Source organism: Prionailurus bengalensis, chromosome C2 (genome assembly GCF_016509475.1).
Source record: "Prionailurus bengalensis isolate Pbe53 chromosome C2, Fcat_Pben_1.1_paternal_pri, whole genome shotgun sequence".
Taxonomy (NCBI): Eukaryota; Metazoa; Chordata; class Mammalia; order Carnivora; family Felidae; genus Prionailurus; species Prionailurus bengalensis.
Window position 1 is genome coordinate 155,731,690 of NC_057350.1, and position 27,842 is coordinate 155,759,531.

At 43.6% G+C, this 27,842-nt stretch overlaps 1 protein-coding gene across 25 annotated transcripts in view; it reads right to left on the reverse strand.

The window, feature by feature from the left end:
- The window catches only part of ARPP21 (cAMP regulated phosphoprotein 21), a 155,713-nt gene that overhangs the window by 89,386 nt on the left and 38,485 nt on the right, over positions 1-27,842 (reverse strand). For 21 of the 25 annotated variants that reach the window (XM_043595812.1, XM_043595830.1, XM_043595829.1 and 18 more), the window contains exons 2-9: positions 24,922-25,095; positions 22,977-23,143; positions 21,869-21,910; positions 21,006-21,095; positions 16,862-17,006; positions 15,358-15,436; positions 14,599-14,658; positions 13,732-13,872 (exon numbers count right to left, since the gene is read on the reverse strand). In XM_043595812.1, coding sequence (XP_043451747.1) covers positions 13,732-13,872; positions 14,599-14,658; positions 15,358-15,436; positions 16,862-17,006; positions 21,006-21,095; positions 21,869-21,910; positions 22,977-23,105 — 686 coding nt within the window. In that variant the 5' untranslated portion in view covers positions 23,106-23,143; positions 24,922-25,095. Of the gene's footprint in view, positions 1-13,731; positions 13,873-14,598; positions 14,659-15,357; positions 15,437-16,861; positions 17,007-21,005; positions 21,096-21,868; positions 21,911-22,976; positions 23,144-23,395; positions 23,940-24,921; positions 25,096-25,231; positions 25,310-26,629; positions 27,827-27,842 lie in introns of those variants that run through there. The other 4 variants (XM_043595810.1, XM_043595808.1, XM_043595813.1 and 1 more) reach the window with 4 other exon arrangements.

Here is a 27,842-nt window from a genome sequence, read left to right on the forward strand (position 1 = left end):
GGTTCATCCCCAGAGGACGTGCTAAAGTGTTTGTCCCACGTTTAGAAGGAGTTGTAATTGATGACTCTCATTAAAGCCCCTCTGCCATGGCTGATGGATTACTTCTGAAGCCCAGTGGGTCTCCTCTATCTCTACGGGGTTCATTACGCATTCAGTTATTGGAAAGCGCCTTCACACTGGCTGTTGTTTAATATGGCTGACCAGTAATTAAGGGAATCTCATAGTGTCCCTTCTCGCTCCAAAAGAAGCAAACGGCACGTTGAAAACAAAGGGATCTTTTTCAGTGTATGGCTCAAGTCCGGATGGGATGCGTCTTTTTCTTAAATACGTGTACGTGAATCATACTGGTATCGGTGAGCAGACACTACCAGAAAGTAGGAACGATACCAGTTACAGCTTCCGGAACTGTGTGTAATTTTTGCAAAGGGTCAGCATCGTCTTTCTCAATCCTTACGGGACAACTCTGAGGCAGGAAGAACAAATATTTTACGCTTCTTTCATAGATAGAGAAACCATCCCCCCGTGATCCTTTTGACTGCAGGTTTATAGATTTTCCCAGCAAGCCACAGGCCTCAAACAGCCTCTTCACATCCTTGCAGAGATGGCATGGGATTCGGTCGCTCTGCTTATACGGCACACAGTGGGCCAGAGGCCCTCAAGCCCCACAAAGAAGAACTAAAAAGCCTGCATCACCTCACCCAAAAGATCAATGTAAATGTTTTCCACCGCAATTAAAATGTAAAATATAGTAGAACAAGCCATCTGGAAGTGCAAATATGACATTTTAAAATCGGAACGCCAAGAGAACAAAGTAAACTTGCACTTTACAGTGCAAAGGCCATTTGCGGTGGAGAAATTCAACATGGTTCGTTCGGTGTTGGTCACCGCACGCTTCTTATTCCGCTGGACAGTCTTACAAGGTTAGCGTGAGTACTCACAGGCCACTGTCCACGATTACGGTTCTCCGGGAATTTTTTTTTAACAATTTTTTTACATTTTTTTTAACGTTTATTTCTTTTTGAGACAGAGAGAGACAGAGCATGAACGGGGGAGGGGCAGAGAGAGGGGGAGACACAGAATCTGAAACAGGCTCCAGGCTCCGAGCAGTCAGCACAGAGCCCGACGCGGGGCTCGAACTCACGGGGCGCGAGATCGTGACCTGAGCCGAAGTCGGACGCTTAACCGACTGAGCCACCCAGGCGCCCCTCTCCGGGAATTTTTTTAAAGCATCCTAAAATTGTCAGCCGACACTTGGATGTTACGGTGTTTTTTTCTGTGGCAAGCAAAACTGGGTATCAACTTAAATACAGACGCTGACTATATCCATGCTAAGAAAAATCTCTCCTGATATTCCTGAACTCTGCTGCCTGGTGAATTCCAGTAGATGAAATGCTTTGCTTGCTGCTAAGTTTACAGATCCATTTCTTGGATTGGGTGCTAATAGCCTGTAACTGTTCATTTAGATAAAAAGTGGTCTGGGAGGGTGAACTTTTCGAGTCACGAGCATAAGGTGAATTTGCTTTAGATGAAGTTCTTCTTTAAGAGGAAAACCATTTTGAGATTTCAGCATACTAACCAGGGTGAGAATGTGCGTTCCATGTGGGTTGAGACCTTGTTTTTTCAATACTTAATTCTTAGTGTCTCACACGGTGCCTGGAATACGGGAAGCATTTGGCTGAATACATAAACTAATCAATGTGTGAATGAATGAAAATTTAATAGCGCTATATAGGAATCACTGGAGTTCAGGGACAGATCAAAGAGTCGCTGAATCAGATATGCAGTCATAAATTTTTAAATTATAAAACAGAACAAGAGAGAGTTTGGTTAGTAGGAGCATAAATTCAAATTTAGAACATGAAGAAGATCTTTAAAAATCAAATTTATGCTTTGGTTCAAGTTGACAAACCAGAACCATGTTACTTAAAAAAAGATAGGTTTTAAATTTTGAGGTTCTTTTGGGAAGAGAGGTGGAAATGAGAATCTTAGCGTCTCTAGTTTGGAAGCCTCTGGTTTACAGTGTCATTATAGTTACAAGAGCTATTCGAGCATTAGTTTTTGAAATTTCATTTGCATTTTTTCATGGTGCTGGTTGATTTGTTTCTCACAGCAGCACATGTGTAGGAAAAAACACATCCATCCCATAAGAAAAGAATAGTCAAAGGACCCGGCTTTAATCAATAATGCAAATGTGATTTAGAGCAAGAATATTTCTCATTCTAACATATATGTTATGCAAAGTGCAGTCTCCATAATAATAGCTTTTCAAAAAATATCTTGTTTATTTTTTTTCAAACTTGAGAACCTACCAGTTAGTCCCAATTATTGGTATTTTCATGATTCTCCGAAAATATGTTGAGTGGTTATAAAGTAACCATTGGCAGTTTGTGCAAAAAGAAAAAAAAAAAAAACAACACTTCGTAAGATTGTCCCAGGTTGATTTTATCGAGAATTATCTATTACTCTAGCGCAAAAGGGCAATTTGCGGTTGAAACTCATGCAGACTAAAGCATACACCTGAAGCACCGCATGTGATTAAACTACAAATTACCGGTAATGCACCATTATATTAGAGCTTTTAAAAACCCTTTTTGCCACTAATTTAACATCATAGCAATGTTATTTCTCAACCATAAAATGAGTGAACTGAAAAGATATGATGGCCCTTTGTGTAAAATGGGAACAGATAACTTTCAGTGTATCAATATGAGAATGGAACTCTAAGACAAACTCCTCAAAGCTGCAAAAGGTCATGGTATTGATTAAATTCACGATAACTAGAGTTTACTGCGTATCTCACAGCCATGCACGATAACACACGCCTCACTGTTCTTTCCTGACGGACTTTAGTCCCTGAGCTGTTATTTCTGGTGTTCTCCGTATCATCGTCAAAAAGCAAAGAAAAGGAAGTTAGCGTTTCTCCTTGATGAAAAGATCGTTTCTTCTTAAGGTACAGTTTGTAGTAGATACCAACCACGAATCTCATTGCTCGTGCGTGGGGAACAGTACTGGCGTTTCCAGCCAGGGTCCTGGCATCCCCAATAGAAACCCTGAAAACTTCGAAGTAAGTCCTCATTGTTTCTTATCAGACACAGCTCATCAACTGAGAGGCAGTGCGGCTGAGCGAAACACCCAGTAAGACATTCAAACTCTGTCTTCTGGTCAATCGATGATGATTTTAGGCTCCCCCCACCTCTTGAAACTTAAAATAGATGAGCACTCATTATTATTTTCAAAAATCTTTTTGATCTGGAAATATTTTACCGCCTGGTACTTGAGATGAAATTTATTACTTGTCTTGCAAAGAGTTAAGCTTAATCCCTCTCCCCCCCCCCCCCCACTCTATACACACACAGATGAAGAATTCAATTCTACTAAACATGGACGGGGCTCAAACGGAAGCCTTTGAATTTCATACCGAATAACTGAAAGACAGTCATCAATATGCATAAGTATCTGAACAAAGAAAGGTTTCTGTGCACAACAGGATAAAATATTTTGATGGTGTAAGACACCTATCAAAAATATTTTAATAGTCGAACAGATTAGAGGAGCTTAGGAAGCACTTTCCCTCAATACTTTCAAATCTCCAATTAAAACATTTATAGCTGATGTCTTTTATTTCAAAAATAAAGTGCTACGTCCTTCAGCCAGTTCGCAATTTGCTACATCCCTCTTCAACTCTTTCACAATTTCCACCGCCATTTGGTCATTTCACACCATCCTGTTCTCTCTTAAATGAGAGCACACCTTGCAAACCCCACAAACGCGGTGCTAAGCATCCGGCTTCCAACATCTTTCAAGCATCTTGCCAACTCATGTTCTCAATTTTCTATGTGTCCGACAAATTCATTTTATTCTTCTCTGTCTCGGCTGTACCGTATCCATAAACAGAGGCGTGGAAGCTAACGTGGGACACGCCTTGACTCTCCTTTAACCTAAGGCTATTCGTGAGCAACAACAAAATTAAGCAGACTACTCAAAGTCAGCAAAGGTCTCTGAGGCCCCTCCTCTTATTGGTGCCAACACCCTGGAAAACAAGTTATGTGCATTAAGACCCCTGGCGGTATCTATCCACCTTGACAGAGCGACTGCATTTCTAAGAATGAGTCCAAAGAAATAGTAACAAGTGAATGCACAATTTCACTGTTCAAGACAGCAAAACAGTGGAAATCCATGGTGGACTGATTAAGTAGCTTAACGTATCTCCACATGTGACACGTAGCTTTATTAGATGATATCCGAGGCTATTGACTAACGGAGAAAAGCGGCGTATAGAAGGACATACTACGCTCACATATACGTTGAAACCATACTATTTAATAAGAATAGCGATAGCAGCAGTTTTCTCCGGATGGTAGGGTAATGGGCAACTTTTACTGCTAACCTTTCATACATTTGTGATTATTATAATAAATAGCATCTCATCAACAAAATAATAAAAGCTATTGGTTTAGAAAGATAGGAAACCAAATCAGCAACCTACAAGTGGTTTGTATATAACCACTGGATTGTGAACAATGAAAATATTCTTATCTTTTGAATACTTTCTTTCACGCCCTGTATTATTTTATAATCTACAATGGATACTTCGTTGTGGCATTTTGTCAAAAATCCCCCCTTTTTTAATGCTATGTCCTTGTTGATCTATATACACAGAGACTTGCATTTAATAATCATACTCTAATTGTAATAAGTAAGTGACAGTGTTCAATCTGAAGACCTTTTTTCCCCCTCTCTAAATGGAGAACCCAAATAATAACGGTAGAGGAAAAAAAAGATAAGGATGAGTAAAAACAGGAGAAATTATGAAATTGGAAAAAGAGAAAGAAATCATATGCCTTAAGACCTAGAATGCTGTCTTCTCTGCCTGTGAATTCAGCCATTTCTGAACAGTACTGTCCATGGTATTGGCGACAGTACCCCAGAGGCATACACATCAGACGGATATATTCAGCTAAAAAAACATGCATATTTCTGCAAGTTTACCTGTAAATTGAGAATTTCCACAAATGAAAATTTTCTTTAAAAAGGGGCTAGGTTATCAGTGAACCTTTCATAGATAGAGTGCGCCCTCCAAACACCCAATGACCAAAGCTCCACGCCCCCCAAAACACAATGCATGTGAATAATCCAATAACTTGATATAAAACGGACGTGAACTAGCATACGAAATTTAACGGAGCAATAGTTTCAATAATTACACTAAATTTTAAACAATTCCCACGTAAATGCTGATAAGCGGGGCTAACAAAGGTCTGGCGTTTTCAAAACACACATTGTTGTGTCTTTTCATCCCTACAGCTTACTAAGAGTGGGCCTTTTGCAAATTACAGTAAAACCTTGGTTTGCGAGCATAGTTCTGAAAACAGGCTTGTAATACAAAGCACTCGTATACCAAAGCGAATTTCAAGAACCGTCGGCCCAGTTGTGATCATGTGACATTGAGCAATCACGTGCCACTCTTACTGCACGACATCGCTCGTTTCTCAAGTTAAAATTTATTAGAAATGTGTGCTCGTCTTGCGGAACATTCAGAGAACAAGTTACTCGCAATCCGAGGTTTTACTGTACTTAACACGCCTAAGACAGAAGCCTGGTTTGTTTCGTTGTAAGAATGGAAAGTAACAATTCTTATCTTAAAGTGTTTGGGAGGGTCAAGCCCAATGCCAGGCACGGGTAAATCACTCTATAGATGTCATAATCTATTATTATCATCGCTCGTACCTTTCTGGGGAGTCAAAACCTAAAGGCCTGCCAGTGAATATTGAGCCAACATTTACATTAGTGTTCGTTTTAATGAGGGTAAATCCAATCTGCACTATAATATTCAAATAATGGTTTGATTCATGAGTTCCAAATGAAGCAGTAACAATGGTCTGAAAGTAATGTTTTCTTTGCAAACTGCTGAATGTGATTATTGCTTCTTGGCATGAAAGGCTTTTTGCTTACAATGCTGTGTATAAAAACATTCCATTTAAGCTTATATGCAAATATAGTATTTTACTTGCTGAGAAGGTCCAGAGTGATCAGTGTGCTTTAACTGGTATGGAATGACTAAATACGCATTGTATGTGTAAAGAAATGCCGTTTTTTTGGTTTTTTGGTTTTTGGGTTTTGGTTTTTTCACCTTCCTGGTTTAAAGGGCAGGAGGGTGGGAAGAGAGCACTGTGCTCTCCCGGAAATGCTGTGGGATCTAGACAGGCTGGGAGGTTGAAAGGAGTCCAGCTGCGGGGTAAAATGTATTAGGTATGCAACCACTTCTCAGGGCGGAATCCGATCTATTGCTTGAAGATTGGTACCGATAATCACAATCTAGCCTGTTAAGTATGCGCTTCAACGGAAACCAAACACCTTTGGCCAGTAAACTACAACCTGTCTTTCTACCATATGACCCATTCTATCTCTCCTAAAGCCACGACGACATGCTAATGACCTCTCCGCTATCAGAAAGGTTAAGATCCACAAGTCACAAGAACTACACCAAGAAGACCAGCTGGTCATTATACATTTCATCTTCAGGTACAACCCCAAACTTTTCCCAAGGCACCGGTGCTCAAGTGCTGACAACCCTAATGACGGATCTTGATGCAAGGAAGGGAGAGAGCTCTGGAAGCAGGTCTAATTCTGCCGCCTACAGCAAAACCGTAGGTGGGAGCAACCAGGCCCCGGTAATACTGCTCCCTCCAAACCGATTGCACATTTGAGATCACACTGTAGGTACTACGTGTGTGTATAGTGAACCCTTCTCCAACAGCCCCAACCTGTATAACACAGATCACACACACACACACACACACACACACACACACACAGTCCTGATCAAAATTACCTTGTTTCTTCAAACAAACAATAAACAGAAGATGGACATATTCTATAGCCTACACTTCTTTTGTTCAAAGCAGGCCACCGAATACCTGAGAACTACTTTTCGCTCGGCACAGTCTAAGAACACGGAGCTGGGTTTTGTCTTACTTCTGCGCGTGCCAGGACAATTTTTAATCCGGGGTGTTCTGCGGTCCTGGAGTTTTGTTGGCATCACAGTTTTAACATCCACCTTAGTGTTACCATGGTTTCCTCGAGTTCTCTGTTCAACTTTAAAAATAATTAAATGCAAATTAGGATTTTGTAAAGGAAACCAAGCGATAAGGTTTGGTTTTCTTCTTGCTCTTTGTCATTTCAGAGTATTGCTTCTGTGCACATTAGTTGTTTCCCTGACCTTAGGTGGAGGGTCATGGCTGTAGAGGCGGGCATCTTGGGTCTTCTGTGTATTGACTAAGTACGATCAAGACCCAAATCTCAGTTTTTGCTCCTGTAAAATGGTCTAGCTTTATCTACCTCGAATGTGGTAAGCTAAATAAACAAGCACTTAATTATCTAAAAAAAAAAAATCACTCCATGGAAAAGCTCTTTAAAAAAAGTTATATTAAAGATTCTAATATTATAGAAGGAGCATGCATGTTTCATTTCTAAAATTAAGTGGTAAATTATCCATGCAACACTCAAAGGGCCATCCATCATTTCCGGTGGGGAAAAGAACACAACAAACTTCTTTTCTCACCTCAAGATCTATTTCTGAGACTTACCTATCTCATCTACAGGATACGTTCTCTGAGGTATTTGAGAATAATAACATGAGAAAATACAAATATTTGAGAGCAGTGATAGGGAGTTTGACCGATGTTAACAAATAAGTCTTACTTTGAGCCTGAGTATTGATTAAAGGACTAGGGTGTCAGTTCAGTAAATAAAGCATCGTGGCTTTCCTAAGAGCAATGTGATTCTGAGTTAGGCTTCTGATCTTTGGCTTTTAGTCAGACGATTTCTATTCCTATAGAAAGTGCAGAGTAAATTTACCATGTTTGGAAGTAACAGGATACCAACCAACCACTCAGAGATTTCCAAGAGGCACTTAAAGAAATTGATGCCTGATCTTCTACAGAGGATTATTCGGCAAGCAGTGGCATCGGGATGTTGCTCCGTTTACTGACGGGTGCCATTCACGTGCCAGCCAAAAGGAAAACGAATAGAACACACGTGGGAGGAAAGCTTGGGGTTTTAGTGAGTCTGTTTGTTTGGTGATTCTGGATCACCTGCAGGGAGTGAAATGCCCAAGGGCCAAAACCCAGTAATTCCCACCTTAAACCATAGCCTCTTAAGAAAACTGAACAGAACAGGTGTCCCTTACGGCTCTGGCACTCCCTCTCTGTGTCTGCCACTGGGCATGTGGAAGGTCCCACAGTCCCGCCTCTCAGGGCAGGACTTATCCATCACTTCAGGGCTTCTGGACAAAGTCAACTGGGCTCAACCGTTGTCACCAAAGAGAAGCTTTATTTAGACAGAGAGCAAGTTTATGAGTCTTCTGATTTACCAAATAGCTAACTCTGGTCATTATCCTCTCTGGAACAAACAAACAGGCCAACTATGGTCATCACTACCCGGGTCCACACGTCTCAGGAATCCAGGCATTGTATTATCTTAAGACGTCACCCCAAAGCTCTGCCTCTGGGTCTCTATTCTTGTTTCATGGTTTCTGGGGCTGAGAACCACTCTCCTCCAATGGAGATGCCATTTCTGTCTTTGATCTGCACTCTGGAAATAGGGGATTTCAGGCAATGACAGTGGGTGGGTGCCAAAGTCAAAGGAAAAAAAAATATTCGAGAGATGACAACCTTTTAACGTGACAATTATCTGGGACTGGTTCAGCAGTTACTCTGACATATGCAAAGACGTTCAGGTACACTTGAGACTCTCTGCCTATGCCTGATCTTGGCCCCTTGGAAAACACTAAGGCAAGAGGATGGTTTCAAGCCTCCAAATGATACAAGCTGAGCACACACCCTTTCTCTAAGATGGAGAAAGACAGATGGCGGTGAAAAAAAAAATCATCTAACAAAAGAACCACGGGCTGCTTTGGGCTAACCACCTGGAAAAGTAAGCAAAAGACAAAGTGGAGACAAGAAAGGCAGATACAGAGAAGGTCGAAGCTTCTCATACAAAAATAGACTCAGGTACGCGTAGCATTCAGTTTCCACAAAATCGTTGCTCATAGTTTTAGTCTCCATCCCAAGTGCGTATCTTTAGAACGCAACACCCCAGAGAGTAAATATGCGTTGTAAGCATCACTTTTCATACCAGAATAACACCGACCCTGCCCGGATTTCCAACGGGCTCATTTGGTGCCACCACCAAATCTGGGAGTTGACCAAGAATCCCAACGCAAGAAAATATGAAAGGGCCACAGAGTATAACGTATTTCGGGCAACCCACAGGGGAAAGAGGAATAAACCAAAGGTGGCAGAACATAACAGGGTGAATCTCAGCTCAAAAACGTCGTTATTCCAACAAAAAGGCAGTAATTCTCGTGAGAGGCACCCCCAGCTCTTCAGACCCCATTTGTGGACGGACAGGTGTGCTGGGAGGCTCCAGGTTACATATACTCACCTGCTCTTACCCCAGCCAAGTCAGAGAACCAACAAGGTTGCTGTGCTGTGAGAGTCAGGTGACTTCCCTTTGTTAATTCTCTGAAGCACCCAAGTTTGCTCAGAGGAAGGCACCTCCCCGGAATGTCTCCCACATGAGCATGGCTGTCATTTCCTACTCTCTCTGGACTACTCTAATTTCCAACCCTAACCCCATGCTCTTGTGGCTACGGCATGAAACCATGGATTTGAACAATTGGGTTGCCTACAGCAGTTTTGTAATGCAATAGACAGCTTTATCTCCTACAATGACGTCGTTGATGAATGTAGCTTTTTCCATTCTTGGTGGGGGAAAGAAAGATGGAAATGGAATAAAACAAGGTTGAAATTGAATCACTATCACCCCCTGCCAAACATTGCATCTTGTTAGTAGTGATAACCACAGAAAAGGTAGCAAAAGTATCAAACTGTGGGGAGTGTGTTTTATTTGCTGATTACCACTCAGTTCATTTTCGAAGATCCCTCCCCATCCTCCCCCGCCCCCCCCCCCCCCGGGCCCATTCCTTGTATCTTATCAGACAACAAGAGACTTAGATGGCATTTCCAACCAATCCAAGGAATCTTCTTGGGGATTCTGCTCAAGACGTTCTGGGTGGTTTTGCTCTAAGAGAGTTAGGTTATTTAAGAACATTGTTCTTGGCATGTAACAAACCGACTTGGATCCCAGCCATGCTAATCATTGCTTCTCTGTTGGTCCAAAATTGAACCTGAGTTTGTGCCTCATTTTCTGCTTCTGTAAAATAAGGCTCTAATTACCTAGGTTGTAAATACGATTTCAAGATTAAATGAAACAATATACGGGAAATGAGAGGTAAAGTACCCCATGCAATGAATAAGAAGCAGATAAACCTACTCTATCACTTCAGTAACTGAAAAGTTAGTCCTCAGAGAAATGTTTTCCATCATGAAGGACAGGTATATTTCCTCTCAGGTCATTAGAGAAAATACCAGAGGCGAGGAAGTACATACGCACATGTACATACAATCCTCACAGGGTCTTATCACGACTTAAATGCTTTGAGCCTCAAGTGAAAGTATTCTCTGTCTGTGCAAACCTTAATATTCTGAAGTCACACCGTACAATGACCCGAACTGCTTATACTCTAGAAACGCGAGCATTCTGGGAAATGAATCCCAGCCATGATGTGGCTGAGCGACATCCACGTCAGAAGATCAGTGTCGGTGAGATAGAAACATCAAAACTTGCATGGAAACGTGCTTTCTCACAGTCAGCCCTACAGTCCATTTTTGTCCCCTCCGTCCACATCTCTCTGCATTTCTCCCAAGCTACGGTGCCATTTAAGATACGCACCTTCACGGACTTGCACTGAACTGGCACGGAACCGCGTACTCCGAAAAGGCATCCCTCAAACACAAAACCCACGAGGAGCCACCTGAGGAATTTCCACCTCGGCCTCCTTCCCTCCGGTACATGGAAACCTCTCCATCCAACAATACGCCTATTAAAACACGTTTCTATGACCGTGGTCCCCATGACCATCGCATACCAATTGCCCTGACAGCACAACTCTTGAAATTTTCAGAGAACCCAAGAAAACCAAGACGCCTACGACTTACACGGCAAGTTCTGGTTAGAATGTCCCATTTCAGACTTCAACTCCAAGAGAACATGGGAACAAACTTTTAAAAGCAAACATACAACTTTCTACGGAACAACATTTCTCCTTTGTTAAAGATGCCGACGGCGCTTCAGGTCCTGAGGACGGGACTTGTTCCTCTTTGAAAGATGACATTTAATCCGCCCAATTCTCTTGTCCGAAAAGGCCCCGCCCATATCCCCAGACAAGAGCCCCTCAAATAGAGGATGGTCAGAAGGGTGGCTGGACTAGAACAGCAGGACTTGACAGCTCCACACCGGACACTGGTAAGGTCAATTCTTCTGGAAATACCTTAAGAGTCCATGATCTACGGTCATTTGTCTTTTTGTTTAGGCATGGTGTGCGTCACGGAGAGGGGCTAGGGGGTGTGCATAAGAATAGGCATTCCGCTGTGGCAACCACACTTGAAAGGTGCTCCTTTGACTCTTCCTGAAGGCATAAACACGTGGGGTCTATTTAAAATTGGCCAGTTTTGAAAACATACACACGCACATGCACACACGCACACACACACGTATAAACCAGTGTTCTCCAGGAAGTGAAGAAGTCTAAGAGCGTGATAATATGATACTTATTAGCCAGAAAACAGAAGTCTGAAAGGACAAATGACATACTCTAGTGATACTTGGAAACTTGTAAGAATCTCAAGGGTTCAGACCGGAGCTGCCCAATGGGCCTTCCCGAAATCACGGAAATATTCTCTATAGGTTCTGTCTCATACGTGCACTTGAAATGGCGCTAGCTTGGCTGAGGACCTGAACTTTGAAGCTTAAATCTTATCTAAATTTGGTTCATTTCAACCAACACGTAAATAGCTCTATGTCGCTCCTGGCCGCCACACTGGACATACAGCAAGTTCAGAGCCATCACTCAACATTCACCAAGAATCTTTAGACAGTGCCAATTTTCTCAAAAACCACTCGACCTAAAAACAGGTCTCAAACACGTGCGCTAATGTTCATGACCATGCGATTGCAAAGATCAATGTAAATTAAGAATAAATGCACTCGCTCTACTGGTTGGACCTGTGTCGGACGCTATATTTGACCTACGAGCATTTCCATGTCTGCTATGGTCTACGGAGAGAGAGAGGAGGAAAAAGAAAACCATGCACCACTGGCCTATTTTGCGATCAATATGCCTCTGCACTTGCAGCATCTGAGAGTCATAAGAAATGCCAGAATGGAGACTGAAAACAGCAACAGTGAGGAATTCTCCATGGGGAGGGGACCCATGAAGAATGAAAGGGCAGTGACCTTTCATTCCTATGACGGTTGAAGATCGGAGGTCCACGCGCCAGCAATCAGATAAAGCGGAAAGCGGGTAGGCCCGCACTCTCGTTCTCCTGAACACGGACCGACCGAGCGCCGCGAACAGAAAGGGCCTCTTCTGCAGCCATACTTGCCCAGCCTCTCTGGTGAGCAGAAAACACAGTGTTTGAACCACACTGCTCTACCCAACACAGAGGCTCCCTCCACTAACACGGCACTCCTAAAAACCACGCCATTGGCACAACTCACCAAGCGCACTGTGGAAAAGTAAGCGATAATACACAGATGCCTTCGGAGAATGTGTCGCAGAGGGACGGTTTTTCAGTTTAACGTGGATTTTGCTAGAGAAGTGGCCTTGACACAGACATCACTTTAAGACAGCCAGATCCACATTTCCAAAGCCAATGGCTACTCATGCTGTGCTTTGGGTGACTCAACGGGCCCATGGAAAGTTAGGAAGACAGAGGCAAACCATCACGTTAAGGAGCAAAAACAAAGAAACATCTTCCTTTCAGATCTGGAGCTTAGCTATGGAGCTCAAAATTCTCCTTCCTCAGGTGAAAAACAAACAACAAAAAAGGAGGCGGCAGATTGTAACGGATTTGTTTCAAGTCCCACAGCCGGTAAGTAAAAGAATTGAGACCTGGGGGTGGGATTTCTGTCTCTGGGTTCAGGGCTTTTGGTCTCGCTAAAAACGACAGCAAGACAGAGGTCTACAAACCAGAAAGAGGAAGAAAAGAACAGTTATCCTGGATACGTCACTGTGGTTTTAATAGGTCTGTTATTTTCAATTTGAGTTATATTCTGACATAAAATGTTCCATGCTCTTTTGATGTAATCACATGGAGTATGTTTCTCAAATGGTTTTACTTATTTATTTATGTATGTATGCGTGTACGTACGTATGTATTTATTTTGCGGGAAAGAGGCAGAGAGAGAGGGAGGGAGAGAGAATCGCAAGCAGGCTCTGCACTATCAGCACGGACGCTGACGTGGGACTCGATCTCACGCTTCGTGAGACCATAACCTGAGCCGAAATCGAGAGTCAGGTGCTTGCTTCACCGCCTGAGCCACCCATGCACCCCCTCACGTGGAGCACCGAGAGAAGAGAGAAAATTATGTTTCAGGAGCTATACAAAAGTTCTGGGGATAAATCCACTTTATTGCCCCAATTGTACAAACTTTCCTGGTCCTCAAATAATCTTCTGCAGATAAATGCCACACGCTGCTGAGAAGTGCAAGAGATAAATAACGCTGCACAGCTTAAATGTCACGTGCGTTGAACTGTATAACATGCTCTTATAAACGAAGCCGTACGAGAAAAAAGGAAACGCTAAATAAATACAGTGATGGGCTTACATTCTTGTGTTGCTGGTCTTGTTGATGATAACAGATTTCCCTGTTTGATCCACATTGTGATCCAACCCAAAGTACGCTGCCACTCGATGGACAAGCATCCTCTGGTAGGATGACATCTGAGGGAACTTTTTATAATGATTACTGGAAAGGAATACAGGACAGAGTGGGATCAGCATTGGCATTTCCGGCCTGTAGTACATTTTACAGGTACACACACAAAACCAGTCCTTTCCCGTCCAAACCGCTAGGCTTAGTTCATCCTCGGCAACATTTCAGGTGCTCGTTTCTGGACGCTTTTCCGCTGATGATGTATCTATCGATTAAGCTACAAGAAGTGTCTTTGTTTCATAGCTGCACGGTTCTCTCAGCAAAGAGAACCTAATGTCCGTTGGAAAGTATTCTCTTCTAGTCCGTGATACCTTATCGGCACAGCCAGGCCCAGGACAAATGATATGACATACTATGTGACAGCAGATGCCTATCTGGAGATGTGTCATTACACGGTTTACACAGAAAACAGCGCAATTATGCCCAGGCATCACTGACTGCAGCCAGCTGGAGCCCATTAAAAAACTATAATAAAAATGAAAAGGGTTGCCTCTTGTCACAGCTACTCTATGCTAATCAGCGGCCCCCTGTTTATAGCCATTTTGTCAGGAACTTAACAAGCAGAAACACACATGGTCCAAGCAACAATCCCCATCAATATATAGCTTCTAATCCTAACAGCATCCCCACTCACCAAGTCGGCAAACATATTAAGTAATGTTTTATCTATCCCTCAGTCTTTCCAGAACGCATCATTAAACCCAAAGCCCAAACCAAGACCCCATCGTAGAAATTAACCCGCCTTGCAATGGAACATACTTGTTGTCACCAATGAAATCAATAATCTCCTGCTCCATTTTCAAGAGTATCATCCTGTCCCTGCAAAATAAATGTTAAAAATGAGAAGGTCGGACGGACTGGCCATTCCCAAAGACCAAACAAGTTCGTTTGCATGTATGACAGAGATGGTTTGAAGGTACGTGACTCCAGATCTTTAACGCTTCTCTGGAACGTGCTGCCCATATGCGTATGATCTCATTCCAGTGGAGATGATTTCTCCTTGTAACATTGAAACTTCTGTGGTTTTTATGTTACTGAAGACATATGAGGAATGAAGCCCATAAGACATATCAGACACATTGTAGATTTTAAATTAATAGGAAACTGGACCAGAGCAAAGCCCAAGTAGAGAGTTATATAACTGCAGTGGAACATAATTTGGCTTATTTGACATTGACTCTTGTTCTCTGTCCTTTCCCCCTTAATCCGTATCTCTTTGTGACCAGGAAAGCAGAACCCGTAAACTATAACGTATTCACTAGAGAGCTACCCAGGACTCAAGAGCTATCTATAAGCATCGTATGGAAAGCAATTTGACAATAAATTTCATATATTTAAAAAAAAAAGAGTATCTATAAGCAGTACACATGCAAACTATTCGCAGAAAAAATATAAAAGAACGCTTAAGACTTTAGAAAAGGTGCCTGCATTTTACAACTCTGTAAAGTGTTTGCCCTAACCACACTGCGACAGTCCACTCGACTCTTCTAAAAATAAGAGGCTTATTTAATAATTTACCTGGAATTATTCTTTAATGTGTTAATCAGAAACTCATGCAAGTCTATGCCAGTAGAATCCGTGTATTCTTGGCTGCAATCTGAAACAAACAGCAGGATGGAGTTGTCAGGAATGCGGATGGGGAAAAGGGGGTAGCAATGTTTCCCTCTTGCTTGGGTACATTTTAGGTGAAGCTACTGGCGTGAACGGGACGTGTTTCGAAACTAGCAAACTGGCAGGGTAACGCCAGAAATGAAAGTCAGATTCGCCACAGAGGAACCCGGCAGATCCCGAGTATGGAAAGCTCCAGCTGTCACAGGATGGGGCGTGGGCACGGTCAGGTAGGAGGTGGGTGGGGTGAAATGTCACGTGTTCCTTCCCTGCTGTACATCAGCGAGGCCCCTCCACGTGACAGACCCACAGAGAGAACTCTGAAGAGTTTGGGATTCCAGGAAATCCCTTTTGTCTTAGCCCCGAGAAGGCAAAAAAAAAAAAAAATAATAATAATAATACAAGTTCTGTGGCAAGGCTGTCTAAATATCAATCAGTGCAAAACACAGGAGGGCACTAAATAATCTCCACGTCTTTCAACTCTTCTGATGCTGGCTAATGCTTAATTTCTAAAGCCATTTAACCTGTACTTCTTTACTCTTGTTACACCTCGGGTTTTAGATCTTCAGTAACAGAGGCCATCGGTAGAAGCAGATACATGGTTACAGAGCATACAAGTAGCAGATGCCCTATTCTGCCTCAGTTACTTAAAAAAGAAAAAAAGAAAAGGAAAGAAAAAGTCTACCGCAAAGCCATTTACTCATGGTATTCTTCATTTCAACCTCACTTAGTTTTGTTTTACTTTGCGTTTCCTTTTTTTGTTGTGGTGGTACTTTTGTAACAATTAGACAAGTCTGGAAGACGGGTTCGGGGATTTAGAAGGCAAAGCGCTGTTTGTTCTTGGAAAAACTTTATTGAAGGAGAAGCGTGTATTTTTTAGGTGAGACATTACGTGGCAGTACATGGGTGGCCAGAGGCCAAATCCATTTGTGCCAAATACAATGTTACTCACGTATGCCAGCGACACTGATGTATACATCTGTGCTTTGGGGACACTATCACTCACTGGCTGTGAATTGCTAATCCACTGTCTGTCTTTTAAGATAAATAGGGAAGTGCAGCTCTAAAACTAGGTGTCATTACTGCTCCTCAGCCCAACTTAACTGGACCAATAAACCTGAATTAAGAGATTTATGCTCACTCCTGTGCACCAAGTTACCACTGAAAATAGAAGACCCAAGTGAAAATCCAAAGAAATAAAGGATCCTAAAAATAACCTTTCTGGCTCCACAAATAATGACACCGCGAACAGAAAGAAAATACAGTTCACACCTTTTACACACACACACACGTACACACAGAGAAGTATAGGCAGAGTTTGGTGGCAGGGAGATGTGTGTGTAAGTCTAGGATGTGCTCCGTGACTACTGATCTGTCCAAATTCAGCAAGTTAAGGAAACATGTTCACATTCACCTTTTGATAACATTCTGATCTTGGGCTTTTCAGAGGTTTTATCTTTGTTTTTATCCTTTTCTTTTTCTCTTTCTGAGTCATCTTTCCTAGATTTATCATCCTCTCGCAGGCTGGGAAAACTGGAAAGCTGTAAATGAATTGATTCCTGTTGAGGAAAAAATATAATAATTTAGGGCCAGATTTAAGAATCTCTGTCTGGTTTCCATTTTGCAAAGAGGTTATTAAATACAGGAAAATGAAAGCCAGGAGCAGGTTTTTTTTTTTTTTCTTTTTCTTAAATGGTAAAAAATCAAACCTGTCAGAAAAATAATTGCCCTTTAAGGTGAATTAAACTTCAGAAGTCAATGGGAGTTCATGAGAAACATCTCGTACTAGAACTTGGCCTCATGAATATTCACATTAAGCAAGTCACTTTCTCCTAGATCATACCTCTTATTTTCCCTACAGATTTATTTTTAAACACTTAGGAACCATTTCCTTATCAGTAAGCTTGCATCACAGCCACTGTCATGTCTCAAAAAAAAAAGAAGAAGAAGAAGAAGAAGCCTTCTGAGTTCTTTTCTATAATCCCTTATAAGGAGAAATCTGCACAAAGACAGACAGACAGATATTACGAATCATAATTACAGATGGAACAGACATAAAGGCCTTAATAGCCGATTTGCGCTGAAAAGTCCGTCTCAGAACCACAAAACAAGGGTATCTACTGCCGAGAAAAACCAAGCTGTCTAAATGCAGGAATCCTGGGCACGGATTCCTATCACACACTGGGTACAAACTCCATTGATAAGTCACCATAATACATGGCTACAATAAGCATTGCCTTTTAGAAAAGGTAGGAGGTACAACTATCGGGTCCATCAATTTAGTATTTTAATTTTTGCATCAGTCAATCCTTTCCAAAATGGAAAACTCTCTTGAACCAATGCTTTGGTATACAACTGACTGTTTACAGTATTGGACCCGGATTCACTTTTATATTTATTTCATTTGCACTGGAAACAGCTCATTTTGTTTCAACTCAGGCAGCAGCCATTTGGTTGATAGTATGTTCACCGTTTTGAAGAAGAATGAGCCAAATTAGATCGCTTAGTTTTATGACAAGCCCAAGCTATGATTAAAACTATGACAAATTAACCAACATTAAGCCCACTTTTGCTTATGTAAGAGATCATTTGATGGGAAAGGTTTTTTTCCTGCCGTGACATTCAAATTTATGACGTTAAAAAAAAATATATCCCCAATGACTAACAGTGTTCCTCACTAAAAACTAAACTGATGCTCCTATTCACGTGACCAGATCGAGGCCTGCACACCCTCAAATTATGGCCGACCTGGGATTCTTAGGGTCCTTGGTAAACCTGGCTGATCTAAGAAGCGTAACACAAGGCCTCCTACACCAAGTTCGTGTTTTAGGAGGGGTTACCTTGTGAACTCCTGGCTGGAAGAAAAAGACACCGTGGTTGGAAAGACATAGGATAGAGAGGATGAAATCAAGCACGTTCTCATGACAGATATTTAGCTTAGCCAGATTTCCTGACATCCACGTGTTTCCCTTGGGGTGCACTTACACAACATACGTAACACCGAGTGTAACTTGATCATAGGTTCTTTGGCATGTGATTTGGGACAGAACTGTCTTAGTCTGCAAAGGTTCAGGCAGATTTTAAGGTTTTGATTTGCTTCTACTGGCTAAGGGGACAGCTGGAACGTTTCTGCTTCAAGGGAATACAGTCGGGGGCGGGGAAGGATCAGTTCAATAGTTGATCAGGAGGGGAAACTGAGGGCACCAGGCCATGGGAGTGGTCTCCTTGCTTCTCCAAAACCGACTGCATCCCCCGCCTCTGTCAGTTTGCAGCTACGATCAGAGAGGGTTGGAAGCATACACACAAGAGCAGAGGCTAAAAAGCATCCTCCACCAAAAAAAAAAGAAAAATGTACAAACTCACGTCACGTGTGGACAAACACTATTCTCGGGAAAATACCTCACTTTTCTAGGCATCAGCATACATTATGGTGTTGAAAGAACACACAAAAGTGCTATAGAGTTGGTAAAAAACAATCTGTTATTTTTTAATATTTTTATTGATATGCTCAATAATAAAATACAGGTATTAGTTGATACATCGGTACAGGATAAGTTTATATCCAACAACAGTAAAAGAATGATTCAAGTCACAGTAATACACTGGTAGGTAAATCGTAGAACATTTGGAAAGCAAAGCTCCTTTAACTGAAGGACAGACTGAACCGTCAGCTATGGGTCTGAGATCAAGTAATACAGGTAGCAAGAGTTTTTCCCCACACAGGAAAGTGAAGGCAGTTTTCCAAGTACTGTGAATATACAAATATTAGGGAAGCAATACAATCCATATAAATGTATACCTCTGCCGGGGTTCTCTGGGATTCAGTTCCCACGTTTTGTAAGTGCCGGTAGTACCTAATGAAGGCATCGCATATAAGCTCAAAGGTCTGCTTCTTTACTCTCTAAAAAGGAACGTGCCCACTCACTAACATGCGTGGTCTGGGTATTTCCTATTGGCCGTCTGCTCCCGCCTCCCCTCAGCCAGCCCCAAGAGGGGTGCGCAAGCTCTAAACCTCCCCTACAAAGCTAGTCTTGGCCACTGAGCTTGAAACCAGCGGGAACAGAGCACCCTTGGCCTCTTAATTCTCTGCACCAATCGTATGGAGAAACCGGACTCAGGTCCAGGACGGGCACTACAGTACAGATGATCTCTTTAAAAATTTCCTCCTGGTACCTCGTCAAATGGGACGAAGAGCAGATTAAGTCTATAAAGGCTGTCCTCCTCTGTCGGGTGTTAGGAGTGGGGGACAACCGGGGCATGACTTCTCCCAGAGTCTGTCATTTTGCAGAGTTAACATATATCGCGTGTGGTACATTACAAGCCGTCGATCAACACTTAAGAACACAAGCCGGGATATTCGCGTTATTTCCCCTTTTCAATCTCCATGAAAAATAGAAGCACGTGTAAAATGCTGAAGGAAAGCCACACACTTCTCAGAGCCCAGGTAAAATAAAGCTTGTGTATGAAACATAGTGATGGCTAGAGAAAGACAGCCTGTCTATGCCTTACGACATGAGTGGCATATTGAGAAAACGAAGCTAGGGGGGAAAAAAATACTCTTAGGACAAAATCTATAAGGTATTTATTTTTGGTCCTTTTAAAGAAAGTGCTCTCAATGCTCTCTGCATCCACGAGGAGAATTTAGAGTATTTCAATTAAAGTAAAAGAGGAAAGCCAACAAAAGCAAACAAAAACAATGATATCTTAATCAATTTTCTCTCCCCTGGGCTCAGATAAATCCTTTTACTTTTGTCTGGACTTCTCTCAGCCTCTGAAAAAGCAAGGAACATTTCGGCAGCTAGACTATTTTTTTATAAAAGCGGATACGATGCCTAAAAGGCAAACAAAAATAAATACGATATGAAGTTCCCGTTTTGTCACGGGAGGGTTTCGTCAGAATGTGAATTTTCCGACCCCGATAGTCTCGCTGTAAGGAGCAAACCTAAGTGGAAGGACCCACAGCGGTAGATAAGAATATTAAATTCCTATAAATTTAATAATATGAAATTCACCACCAGCTCGGATTCACTTCTGCCCAATTGTTCCAGGATTCAGAAATCTCTACCAAAGTCCTTAAAAATAGGTCTCCAAAGCTCAATGCACCTTATTCACTACTTCTAAAGTTTTGTAAGAGCCAAGAGTTGTGTTTCTTATAGGCAAGTGCATTTGGGAAGTGAGAGGTAAGAACGTCCCAGAAGGAAGGAGAGTGGACACTAAGGACTGTATTTGGTTCAGTCTTATCAAGAGAGAGCCTTTGAGGAAACTCAGCACTACTGTGCTTACTTTTTAAGTGTTTTATCTAAATTCTTTTGACATTCCTTCCCATTTGCAGTTTTCAGAGAGTCTGGAAAAAAACAAACGTAACACTCTGTGACACACTGTTCAGCTAGTTTAGCATAGCTCATCAACGGGGGACGAAGCCAGCAAACTCTTTCTTCCTTTGATTATCTTTCTTTTCTCCCCCAAACCAGTGCGGAGTGCCAGCTTTCCACTCATGCACACGCACACCAAGAGAGATCCCATTTGTGCAGCTAATGGAAATGACAGGGGGTATGTACCTGGTCCTGAAGACTTTCTCCCCCTGGCCGGGCCGAGGATTCTTCACAGACAGCAAGGCTGCGAGTCAGTTTACCTTTTCCCGCTCCTGACTGGGGAGGGGAGAGAAGAGGCAAGGACAGGAAAATAAAGACAACAAGCAGAAGACGTCCTCCGGCTGTCAAATCGTCTCCCCCCCGCCCTTCACAGGACACCCCCAAGTCAGACTTCGGACACCGAGCTTCGAACTGGGGGCTCAGTGCTGTCTGTGTGCCTTGGCTCCCAGACTGAGCCCCCTGGGTTGGTGGGGACGCAGGAGGAGGAGGACGTGACTGCGTGGACGTAAGGAAGGAACGCTTTTAGCAAACTGTGCCCATCACATCGGAAACATACAAAGAATGCCTTGCTGCCATCTCCTGATCATCTAAGGAGGAAGAGATGACGGAACTAACACGGAGTTTGGGAGGGATCTGAATGGAAACGATGCTTCAGAAGACGAGGAACGGGATCGAAACACTGGCACCTGTTTACTTCGAGGGAGAAATCCACCGGGGCGACTAAAACGTCTGCCCCAGGTGTCGCACAAAAGGACAGCCAAACAAGCCGGGGCTCACTGTGTAAGGCACTCTCAAATCTGCAATTGTGAGAAACAGGATCAGATACACACATTTGCGGCCACGTGAACACTAAGCGCTCTAGTTGCAAAGCCTACGGAGCCAGGGAGAAAAGACAAGTGTCAACAGGACCCCCTTCCAAGCGGGCAGGACCAGGAGAGCCACGATCCACACGCGACCGTTTGAACTGTCGGCAAATCTTTTCACCCCAGTGTAGACTATGCAACTGACATCCGTGATATCACGTCAATGTGGAATCTCCAGAATCCTACCTTGGATTTTCTTCTTTCTTGGTTCTGAGCTGCCAGCCGCCTCTGTGTGTTGGAAACAAAGTAAAACAAACAAACAGACAGTAAACCAACAACCAGAGAGAGAGAGAGAGAGAGAGAGAGAGAGAGAGAGAGAGAGGTGTCACTAGAGTCCAGAAATCAATAGGAACAATAAGGTCTTATAACCACTGAGAAGGACTCCCCTCCCCCTCTCCCCCCAACTTTTGACCTTTTTAACTTTTAGCTCCTTCTCCTTAGAGCAGCCATGCAAGGGGGGGAAAGCTGACCTTGGAGGCTTTTGACCATTATGTGGTTATCTGCCTTTGTTCACTGGTACATAAAAAGAATGAACACTATTGTAGTTTGGTTCAAAGAAAATCAATACAGGCTATTTGCAAATACAGTTGGTTTTCCCTCTACCAAATCTCCTTCTCTCATAAATCATGGTGTATTTAATCATATCACCTTTTCGGTACTGTCAGTCACTCCCAACAGCCCCAATACCCCCTTCCGTCCCTGGCCTGCCCTTTTCTAGGGCTTTCTCTCTGTCTCTGTTCCTCTTGCCCTCTCTCTCTCTCCCTGGCTGTGAATTCTAGGGCTTAGGTTGGTTGGCTCATATGAACTGAATCTTAGCCTGCCCTCAAAGGTCCACAGAGCTCACGCCTTTGATTTTTCTTAGTCTCATGATAATGAGCTGAGTCTTCAGCTTTCCGTGGAAGAGCAAATCCATTTTTAAGTCTCAACCAGCCTCAAGCTGCCTCAGGGAGAAACCCTTCTCAAGCTCCACGAGGTGGTCTGGAAATCACTCTGGAGGTGCCGTGTGCAAATTCAGTCCTCAAAGAGGATCTCTGGCCCTTGCTTTCATTTCAAAGGGCATTTCGGAGCACGTTTTGCTCGGGGAGAAAAAGTAATTAATACTTAGGAAAGGAGAGGATTAGCTTTATGGATTTCCTATTCATTTCGTAGTCAAACTCTCCAGTGGAGACAAAGAAAAGAAAGAAGAAAAAAAAAAAAAAAAAAAAAAAAAAAAAGGAAACACCTCCCAAGCGCTCCGAAAATAAAGGAAGGGAACTGCACCCAGTTGTGCGAGAGACTAGGTTTCCAGGCTCACCTGCAATTCGAGTTTCTCCTCTTCATCCAGACTCTCGGATTTCACAATGCCATTCTCTGGCGTGGCCGCCTCCTGCTCAGTCCCGCCTTCCTCCACGATGGCCGGATTCAGGTCTCCTGGCTCGGACATCCTCCCGGACGCAAATCAAAATCACAAGGTTCGATGCCCTACGAGGTGAAGAAGTCAGAACGTAAAGTCAGCGCACTGTAGAGCCTTGACTGTTATTCCCGTGGCATTTCATGTCTCCTTTTGTATTCGAATTCAAATGAGCGACTCGGGCGGCTCTGTCACTGTGACACAAGGGGAGAACGACGAAGCCAGATCAAATCCAGTACCCGAGGCAAACGCGAGAGGCAGATTCGGGCGCCCTCTCCACACCCCCTCCGCACCCATACACACACACGCTTGCGAATACACACCTTGCCATCAAAAGGGATCGACAAATCTTAGGTGGAGACGCAGAACTCCCACACATCTACCAGTCCCTATGCCCCACGACAAAGCAGGGGAGAAAGAGAAACAGAGTCTCCGTCCAACTCTTGGAAGAAACGACCCTCCGCCGCTGAGTCACGAGGTGCTCTGGGTGTTGGGCGGCAGGCCCCAGACGATTCGAAAAGTATTTGCGAGTTTTCAACCGGAGGCACGCTTTCCCAGGCACGGGGAATACAGGACGCCGTGCGAGGGGCAAAAAGCAACCGAAGAGGTAAGGATTCCGTTCGTACACGGCATCTAAATTTGGCAATAACACTTTCAGGGCCAACGTTGTCCGGCTTCAAACTGACAGCTCCATTATTTGAAGCCAAAAGTGCTCTCCCAGGCTCCCGCCAGCCGCTGGGGCTGCCCCGACCCTGTAGAAGGAAGTCTCTGGAAGGCGGCTCTAATGAAGCTATGGCCACTGAGCCCTGCTCCTCGGGGCTCACACTAGACCACTACATGGACACTGGAAATGGCTTTCCAAAGGGAGAGCCTGTTACCATCTTCTGTCCCCCGACCCCATACCACCCCTGACCCTTCCCCTCCCTGATGGGCCGTCAACCGAGGTGCATGAATGACTGAGCATTCACTTCCCCCTCGGTTTTTCTTCTCTTTTGTAAGATGTGAGAAAAAAACGCAGAGGAGAGGGAGGAAAGACACACGGAAGGAGTGAAGGAAGGAAAAACAAAACGAGAAAGAAAGACACCGTGACCCAGAAAGTCCATCTGTCCACAAAAGTTCTTCCACAAAATTCCCCCAAAGGGAGGGCTGTCCTCCTACTGCTCATTACCACAGTGATTATTATCGGACACAACGGTGGTAACGTTTCCCTGGGAGTGTTTAATGGCCATTTACTAAATTCAGGCACTTGACTTCCCACTGCATAGAGGAAGCATGAGAAAAATCTCGACCACAGCAACTTCTGTGGCAAATCTGCTACGATCCACCGTGACAGAACAGATGGCACCTAATGATATCTTTAAAAACAACGCAGGCTTCCTCAGCAAAGGATTATGGGAATGCCAAAGGAAGACTTGCCCAAAGGCTGGTACTCGAGTCTGTGAGTTACTGGTGAGCAATGCTTTCAAGTCGGAGGAGGCTTTAGGATCTTCCATCCAGCGTATTCAGACGGACGCCTCACACTTTAGTGACACTGGCTGGGCTACGTGTGTAGCTAACGAAGGTTGTTTCTCGAGGGCAAACACCGTGTTTCTCAACCTACTGGGTAGGGGGAGGCGATGGGACTTCACGGCCCTGACTCTTTCTTCAAAGCCTTTCAATGAGAAAGGAGATTGTGACCAACTTTAAAATGGAAGGAACAGATCGAGCTCTACTAACTTTTTAGACTCTAAGCCAGTTGAGTCCCTGTCATAGATGTCTATAGTGGTTACGCTCACGGACCTCTTCTTGGCACACGTTTAGACAGTAACAAAATACAGATGAGCTGACAGCCAGACAACGAGGCCTTTACCTTTCGTGCAGAGCTCCTGACGTAGATCTTGGCGACTTACTGGCGGCTTCTGTCGCTCTACCCCGGGAAAATCCACACCAGTGATCAGAGACAACTGGAGTCCCATGTCCCCATTAACAGTTCAGAATGCCCATCTCCCTGCGATTCCCTTACACGGCGTGACCCATCGTCAACCTGAAAGAAAGACGAGAAGTCAATAGTCATAATGGCAACGGTCACGGCGGGGCGAACGACCAAAACAATCGGACCCGATTTCTAACGCTAATGACCAGCTTCCAGCAAATCACGTTCACAGCTCGATCAGCCCCACCTGTCTCGGGCTGCCTGCTTCTTCTCTAACGAAGGCTACAGCCCGACTGTTCAAGTCAGAGCGGCACCCACGCAGGGAGCTAAAATTAACGATTGCATTATGCGCCGAAGATTACTCACTTCAATTTTAACCTTTTTTAGTGAAATCTCGCACTTTATATTAAAAAAAAAAAAAACAAAAAAAAAAAAACCAACAACCAGTTCGTGTGTCTGCCTCAATGAGCATCCAGATCACCCCGTGAGCTAAAAGTCTTGCCTCCTTTTTTAAAAAACCAAAGGCTCTTTGCTTCAATCGTAGATGAGTATCATATAGTCTAATGCCGTTTCCGTGCCTCCTTTTTAATGAAGCGTACTTGAAGATTTTGATTTAGCGAGCACTGGCTGTAACAGTTAAAAAAAAAAAAAAAGAAAGAAAGAAAGACAAAAGAAAAAAGAAAACTTTCACCGTGGCAGGGCTGAGAGCACTCGTGCCCTCCCCACTTCCAGTCTGGCATGAAGAATTCCTAATATTCTCCTTGGGCAGTTGAGCACAGTCTCTCCCCGTTCCCCTCCCTCCCCGCCAGGCTTGCCACCACCAGCTGGGCTCTCAGGATTGCCGCCACCAGCCGGGCTCTCGGTTTGGCAGCAAAAGAAACGCTGTCAGATTTGCAAACTTGGAGCCCGTGGGAAACAACCCCTCGCTCTCGTGTGCATTTTCTCTTTCTCGCAACTGCTACGGGGTGGGGGGGGGGGGAGCAAAGGCAGCTCGAACGCAAACCCAAAGACGGATCCCTGCTGACGTCTGCCAAAACCAAGCATGGGTAGCTCTCCCTTCCGCGGCAACCTTGGGGCACGCCTGCGAACTCCCAACAGCACGGACACCTCTCCCCATCATACACCCATCTTTGCAAACACCCGACTGCAGCTCAGTTGTTGCGTCCCAAGTTGAGAAACGCTCTCTGCCTTTCCCGGGCCGCACCCCCCTCCCCGCCCCAAGTTTAAATGAGCACAGCTGGCTCCTCACCAGATTTTACCGTGGCTCTAAGGACAACATATTGGATTACAACACCATTTGTTGTGCAAGGGGGGAACAACTGTTGAAAGCGGGATCACTAACGGAGTCAGTGATTTCTAGTCTCATTCCTGTCTTATTACAACGGCCAAGTCGGCTTTCCGATGCTTCTTTTGTTGCTAAACACCATGCAGCTATGAGAGAGAAGCAAACGTGCATTTAGGGCAAAAATGGATCGCTCATCAACAGTCATTTCAAGTTTTCAATTTCGACCGGTTTCACCACGGCCACTTGGCTAACGCCCGATATTAAATAGAAGTCAACACGTCTTACAATTAGGATCTATTTAAGTAACCAGCCCATTATCTAATATGTCTCAGAATAGGCACCAGTGATGGATGGCATTACCACATGTTCTGTGGCTTCTGTTTTCCTTTTCCCAGAGAAAATGAAGTTTTCAACGATCACCGCGATCTTTTGGTCTTCCTTCTCTGATCCTCATATTTGCAAAGTGGCATTTAATCCAGCAGGTGAATGGCAACGTAGTTTTCAAATCTAAGCCTCGGATGCATTATTCCAGCCCCAGCAGGTGGCTACAAGATATAATTCTTTCCACGAAGAAAGAGGAAGAACAAACTGGTATTCACGTAACCAACCCAAAGCAGGAACAGACTGGATGCGTGTGTGTGTGCGTGTGCGTGTGTGTGTGTGTGTGGTGTAATTACCAGGACACGTTTTGAAATAGCACCGAGCTCCAAAGTCAGCGAGGTATTATTCTTGCACGCCTGAATCATAAAGTTATCATCTACCGAGATAAAAGAGAATATGGGCAGATGGGGATGAGCAGAGGAACATACGGATCACAAATATTTTTGTAACTGATTAAAATTGTTCTCTTTGCTAAGAAAGCAGTGCCAGGAAATCAACCCTACTCCGGCTTTCTGTTCGCCAAGCTACCCGACTCTTCCATGGCTATTTAATCATAATCTGTTCAAATTTCCCCCATTCTCACAAGAGAGCAAAACTATTTTTACCAAGTTATCTTTTATCCAACATTTGAGTAATGGATATTCTGGCCAACTTTCAATTGTGATAGTGGGCTTGGGGGTTGGGGAGAAAAAGGAGACTCTGTACAAATGCACAAAATAAACGTTACTATAGTTCTTTCAGTGGAAATAACATTTTAAACATAATTTAGGGGATAGTATGTCGCAAAGGCAGTCAATCGCTTGTCAGACAAGCTATAGGAAATTGATCAACAAGGCTGTCAGATGTTTACGATGTGGAAAATGAGTAAAATCATTACCATTTCACATTATATTTAGGTTTTCTTCTCGAGCTTACTTCCGAGTTGAAAATAATAGCAACTGTGGGATCGTGGGGATGAGAAAGACAGGGAGAGGGGAGCAAGACATAAGTGGTGGGCTGTCATGTGGTGAGAGATCCGGATTAGACTCAACTTCCAGGAGTGATTTAGTTCTCAGGGGATATCTAAAACAGGAAATTAACGTGGAATTCAACTAGCAAGTCAGGAAGGTCCCTTTATTAGTTACTTTCCTCATCCCTTTTACTAATAATTAACACAGGATGGCTCATCTTATTTCAAACCAATAGAGGCACC